This window comes from Cucumis sativus, chromosome 1 (genome assembly GCF_000004075.3).
Source record: "Cucumis sativus cultivar 9930 chromosome 1, Cucumber_9930_V3, whole genome shotgun sequence".
Lineage (NCBI taxonomy): Eukaryota > Viridiplantae > Streptophyta > Magnoliopsida > Cucurbitales > Cucurbitaceae > Cucumis > Cucumis sativus.
This window is the reverse complement of record NC_026655.2, coordinates 5,341,098-5,347,442: the sequence shown is the minus strand read 5'-3', so window position 1 is coordinate 5,347,442 and position 6,345 is coordinate 5,341,098. Positions and strand designations below refer to the sequence as shown.

General features: G+C 32.1%; 1 protein-coding gene across 1 annotated transcript; it reads left to right on the top strand.

Annotated features, from left to right (window-relative positions):
- Nucleotides 1-1,631: 1,631 nt before the first annotated feature.
- LOC101203359 (iron-sulfur cluster assembly protein 1) lies at nt 1,632-4,428 on the top strand. The gene is made up of 3 exons (XM_004152430.3): nt 1,632-2,007; nt 3,197-3,251; nt 3,896-4,428. The coding sequence occupies exons 1-3, from the start codon at nt 1,710-1,712 to the stop codon at nt 4,053-4,055; spliced, it is 513 nt and encodes a 170-aa protein (XP_004152478.1). The 5' UTR covers nt 1,632-1,709; the 3' UTR covers nt 4,056-4,428.
- Nucleotides 4,429-6,345: the final 1,917 nt, after the last annotated feature.

The following is a 6,345-nucleotide window of genomic DNA, read 5'->3' as shown; positions in this document are numbered from 1 at the left end:
TTTTTTCTTTTCAGGAAATGAAGTCATAAACACAACTTACAAAACATCACGAGACAATAACAAAGTAAATCATTATAGATAAAGAGACTAAAAACAAAAAATACACGATCGAAGATCGTCCTAACAACTGCACATCCTAAGAACTGTGATAACGACGCCAACTCACCCATAGTTTACCTCTTCAATAAAATAATATACATCTTTCCTAATAAATAACTATATATAACAATTAAGATCACATTTATGAAATCCATATGATATTTTCTAGCACTTTATGATGGGTAAAGTGGACTACCAACTTTGAATTAGACAATCTTTAGTGAGGCAAGACATCAAATTGATCCTTACAAGTTCCACTTCTCATTATAGAAAGCAATTTATTATTATTAAATAAAATATTATGAATATATGTAAACCTAATTTGCAACTTCACTACATTTCAATATAGAGAATAATATTATGAGCATTATAAGCATTGATCTTTCACACAATCATGTACAATTTGTAGGGCCCTATATGCATCTTTTCATTTTGTCCTCAAACCTATACCATATTTGTTTGCGAACAACATTTTAAATTACAAATATAGTAAAATTTGTCAAATTCTATCAATGATAGAAATCTATCACCGATAGATCATGTTGTAAGTATTGGTCTATCATTGATAGACCATACAAATCTATCAGCGATAATTTTTCTATGTTTGCAATTTTTTTTAAATGTTGCTATATCCTTAATTATTATTCCTAAAATCGCATCCATTATAATTGTCCTATTTGTTTCAACACGAAAGCTCGTGCATGAAAAAATTTAAAGATTAAAACAATAACGCCGATGTTAATATCCAAATTCCAATTTTATAGAAATATTGAAGATATCAATAAATTTTTAATATTAACGTCGAACCCTCTTATTTACAATATATCTATGTAACAACAAATATTTTAATGAGTAACTATAATTGGTGGCAATTCTAGGAATAATAATTAAATATATAGTAACATTTTTTAAAAAAATTGTAAATATAGCAAAATCTATCGATGATAGACTTCGTTGATATAGTCTTATGGTCTATCAGTGATAAATCAATATTTGTAACATGGTCTATTAGTGATAGATAAATATTTGTAACATGGTCTATCAGTGATAAACTTTGTTATATTTACAATTTTTTTAAAATTTTACTATATATTTAATTATTTTGAATCTAATTGGTATATTGCATAACTATCAGATTAATTTTTGGAACAATTGTGGTGTATAAATAATAACACCAACCCTAAAGGGTAAAAGTGAAACATAATAATGTTTGGTTAGGGTTAAAGATGAAAATGTTGGATTAATATGCTCAATTGCCATGACCTTGGGTTGATGACCCAACTAGGCCCATTATGGCCCGTCTATAAAAGATATAAAACTGGACCCATTTAGGCCCATGTATGTAGAAGATTGGGAAATTAGGCCCACATAAATCAAGCCCACGGTGTTTCGGAAAAGAAGATACTTTAACCCTCATCTAGTTGAATCCTGAGGAAAGATTCGAAGATATCACCAAAGGGGCATAAAATTCGAATTGATCTCAGCCGTCCACGTGTTACATAATAACTCATCACCGCCATTATCGCAAGGGAGTATAAATAGGGCAAATAAGAAGAAATAATAAAAATCCAGTCTCCCGAACTTGTGGAGAGAAACGAAATCGGTAAAATATGTTGAGGTTCAGTTCGAAGAGGCTTCTAGGGATTGCGTCTAAGGATTTGCCGTCACCGGCGGTTCAAATCGTTCCGCGTTTCTACCACGAGAGGGTTATTGATCACTACAACAACCCTCGAAACGTCGGATCGTTTGATAAGAATGATCCGACGGTTGGCACCGGTCTCGTCGGTGCGCCCGCCTGTGGTGATGTTATGAAGCTTCAGATCAAGATTGATGAGAAGACTGGTAAGGTTGTAGATGCTTGCTTCAAGACCTTCGGTTGCGGTTCTGCAATTGCTTCCTCGTCGTTGGGTACGTCTTTCTTTCTTTTCCGTTTCTTTTTCTTTGACTTTTGTTCCTGAGATATGTTGAGTTGAACGCAATTATGGTGGTTTAATCATTGCGTTATTTCATTATGCTTTTCTAGAACGAGGGTGTAGAATTAGGAACGAGTTATATTTTTATTACCGTAGGGTTTTGTAATTTGAATGTTTTTCTTGATTTTCTTTGAATCGGCATTGTTGTGTTGAATTTGCTTTATTTAATTTTTAGGTGGTTTTTTGTGAAGTGTTATCACTGTACTGTATGTGTTGACAGCCAATTTTTTTTAGGTTTTCTTAGATTCATAGGATAATGGGGCGAGCTTGTAAACTTGGCACCTGTCTTTTAAATCGTTGTTGCGGATTTGATATCTGGGTTCCATTGGAATCTTTGGAATAAATTGATTACTATGTTTTATTCCATTCGAGTTACTCTATTTATAAAGTAATCCCACGACTGGGTTTAGAATTTCTTTAGCATGGTTTTCGGATAAATAGCTCTGATTCTTTAGACGGGACAAAATATTACTAAAGTATTCGTGAGAAAAATCAACATAGTGAGTCCCATTGTTTGTCAATCTCAATGGACGTTGGTAGTCCTGGCATGATCATTTGAAGTGTCTCTCCTAAGCTAAAGCGGGTAGAAGTGACAGTCTCTCTTTCTCTTTTTACTGTTCAAAATATGCAAGATGAAAATCTTGTACTCTTTGTTTCTTGCCTTCACTTGGGATCAGAATGGGCTTGATCTCTCTTTGCATTCTTCCTGTGTAGTTGTATCTTTCTCAGCTTTGGGTACTTCTACCGAGTTCAGTATGTTTTATCTGTCACAGTTAATGAGTTTGAGGTGTTATGTCTTATTCAGTAAGCCTCAAGGCACTTCAAGGCTCGAGAAAAGTTGTGGGTCTTGTTTGTTTGTTTGTTTTTCCCCTGGTGGTGTCCTTGATACAAAAAGATACATAAAGGAGAGAAAGGATAGATAAGTTGGGAATATGAAAAAAAACACCTTTTTTTTGTGTGTTTAGGCTTAATAAGTATACATATCTTAAATTTAACTAAGAAAAAGAAAGCCCAATTTATATTTTAAAATAATGAAAAGGCCCGAAGGCAAGCTCCTTCTTTTGTCCTGATATGGTCATATGTGTAGATTGACCTTTATTTATACGTGGGTTTTGAACTTGCAGCTACAGAAATGGTGAAAGGGAAGCAAATGGACGAAGCCTTAACCATAAAAAATTCGTAAGTTTCATACATCTTGAACCAAACTTTTTAAAGTTCTTTCAGTGGGCCTCTTAGTTTTTGTTTTTATTTCTTTTGCTTTTAAGCTGAAAAGCACTTCAGAAGTCATTTCAGTGTTTGTTCCCTCATCTATAATTAATAGGATATGATCAACAGTTTAAAGGTAACAAGTGTTTGTTTTTTGTGAACGTCCAGTGCTGACCATCATAAAAATTTGTTGTCTATCTACAGCTTATGCCATCCGAATTTGAACTTGTTTCTGTTTGTAGAACAACTAACATCTAACAAAATTTCTTTCTTTGTACACTGTATGATCTATGCCTTTACCTTCAGTTAAGGCTCCAATATCTTTTACTTCCATATTACAATATTCATTTCTTTCCAAAATTAATGTCTCCTGTTACAGAGTCAGTCATGTCTGATGTCACGAGTCAGAAGGTTAAGGGTGATAGAAAAAGAAGCTTTCTAGTTTAAATGCTTTTCACCTTTGAAAAAATTGTCCATGATGCTATACTAATAGTATTAACTTGGTTTTTTCTCTTCTCTATAACACACTGTTCTCCTTTCAGTTATTGTGCTAACAAGCGCCTTTGGCTTTGAGGTTTTGACTTGTGAAATAACATGGTGTATACTCAATTCCGCAGGGAAATAGCAAAACATCTCTCCCTACCACCTGTTAAGTTGCACTGCAGCATGCTTGCTGAGGATGCTATCAAGGCTGCTGTTAAAGATTATGAAGCCAAGCGTGCAAAATTGGCAAATGGTGCTGAATCTTCTTCCGTAGAGAAGGTTTCAAATGCTTAGCCATCCTATGATTGTAAATGATGTAAAAACTGTTATAGTTAATATCTGCTGTCCAAGATGCGAGTTCTCTGCCCAGTTCTGAATATGGGATGTCAACCATAATTTATAATTATCACCATATTTTACTTTATGTTGTGTTTTTTTTTTCTTTCGATTTCCCCCTTCCTGAGTTCTGGAAGGAAGTGTTAGACCGTTGGATTTTTGGTTCTTCAAGCCCACTTTTGGAAGTTCGATGACACTGCCTTGCCTATTTCAATGGCTGTGTACTTAGCCGGTTCGGATAGCGGTTTTTTGTTTTTCATCTTCATAAAGCTGAATGTGGTTAAAAAAAATCTGTAGAAGAGAATAAATGTGGTCTTTAGATTTGGTAAGAGATCTTTCTGTTTTCCGGAACTCCTTTTTTAAGCAGTTGAAAAGTCATTTCAAACTGTGAAATGGGTTCCAAGTTTCAAAACGCTTCAAGTTAATTTTTTGTACATTGGTATGCGAAGTATCTATATTAGTCACCATCCATTTGATGTTTTTTTTTATAAAAAAACTTGCGATGAGCTACTAATGTATGGTCTGATGTTATACGTTCATACACTTGCATTTTGAAACAATATAAACATTTAAGAGCATTCTTTGTGTGTTACAAATCTTCTGACCTAATTTGGACTTGGGATGATGAGAAAGGGGGTGTGGTTCTCTATGCAAGGTGCCTCCCCATCAAGCCATTTTAGCCAAGAGTTGAAGTGTATTTAATCTATAAGTTTCATACGAGGTAATAGATATAAACCTAATATTTAGGGGTAAAAGATTAAGTGCCTAAGAGAGTTGCCAACTGATAACACATATAAACTTTGTCAACTTGAAATTACTGCAACTCTTATTACTCATTTATATCCCAAGTCCAAAACTTAAATTACCGTCTAACTTAAAGTTGTTATGTCAGTAAATTCATTTTTGTTTAAACTCTTTTTCGTAAAAATGTTGAAAATTTACTTTCTTTTTTTCTTTCTATTTTTACTTCTAAACACTTGTTTTTTTAAATAATGTAATCCACTTGTTCTTTTTAAATAATGTAATCCAAATAAATGATATGTTTATTTTTCTTAATATGAAGTAACTCATCAACGCATAGATAAATTAGATTGAGGTTGGTTCAATATTTTACTTTTTAAATTAATTGATATATCAACCTGTGAGACATTTTTAAGTATTGCTTCATGAACCAAATATTTATAAAGTATAAGAAATTTCAGATTATATACATAGTTAAGAAAAAATTAAAGGAAAAATCTCTTAAATACAGCAATAATCAATATTTTAAAATAAAGGTAAGCTATTGTATATATCCATAAAACCGTAATAGTTTGAATAAAACACTTGTATATGTTCAATATGGTATTACATGTTAAAGTAAATTTAAATATTTTTGAGAACAATATATTATTGTCCACTGCGAGAAAGAAGAATCATAGAAAGTGAGAATACATATATCAAATATTACTTTCAGCAGTGAATTTTGAAAATTTGTTCCCTTTTGGTGAATAAATATCAAAGTTCACATTCTTCTAAATGGTACTCTGAAAATTCTTATTATTTTTTAAAAGTAATTATCACAAATCACTAAAACAAAACAAATGTTTCTTTTCATAGCATTTTTAGATGATATAGATACGATAAATCATTTAATCATTTAAAGGTTATTTAATGATGTAAACGAGATGTTTTAGATAATCAGATTCTTTACCTTTATCCAAATACTAAATGTAAAAAATTGAAAAAATAACAAAATATTTAAATTTGAATTTTAGTAGCTTTCTGAAAAAATAGAAAAAAAAAGGACTATTTATTCTTCATGAAAAATAGACAAAATTTATTACATTTCAGTGAAAATATTTTGCTTCAAATAGTTTAGATTTTGAAGTCATTATCATTTAATATAATTTTTCTCATTTTATTAAAAAAAGAAGTTGTAAATCCCATCTAATGGGAAATTGCCAAAAATGAGATTATTTCGATGGGTAGTGAGAGTTTTGAGATGGGATTTTAAAAAAGAAGACTTTTAGGACAAATGAGCTGTGAAAAGTCTATATTACCCTTTAATTTAAAAAACCCTAAAAATTAACTTTGTGTCATTTTCTCCTTTTCCTTCTCCCTCACGTTCTCTTCTTGCGGCTTTCTCCTTCTCCCTCACTTTCTCTTCTACTAAGACAAAGGGCAGCCCGACTTCAACTCTTCTCCTTTCTCAGTTGCTGTCGCATCTCATTTACCGTTGTCAACCGTTCAGGCATCCATTGGTGGT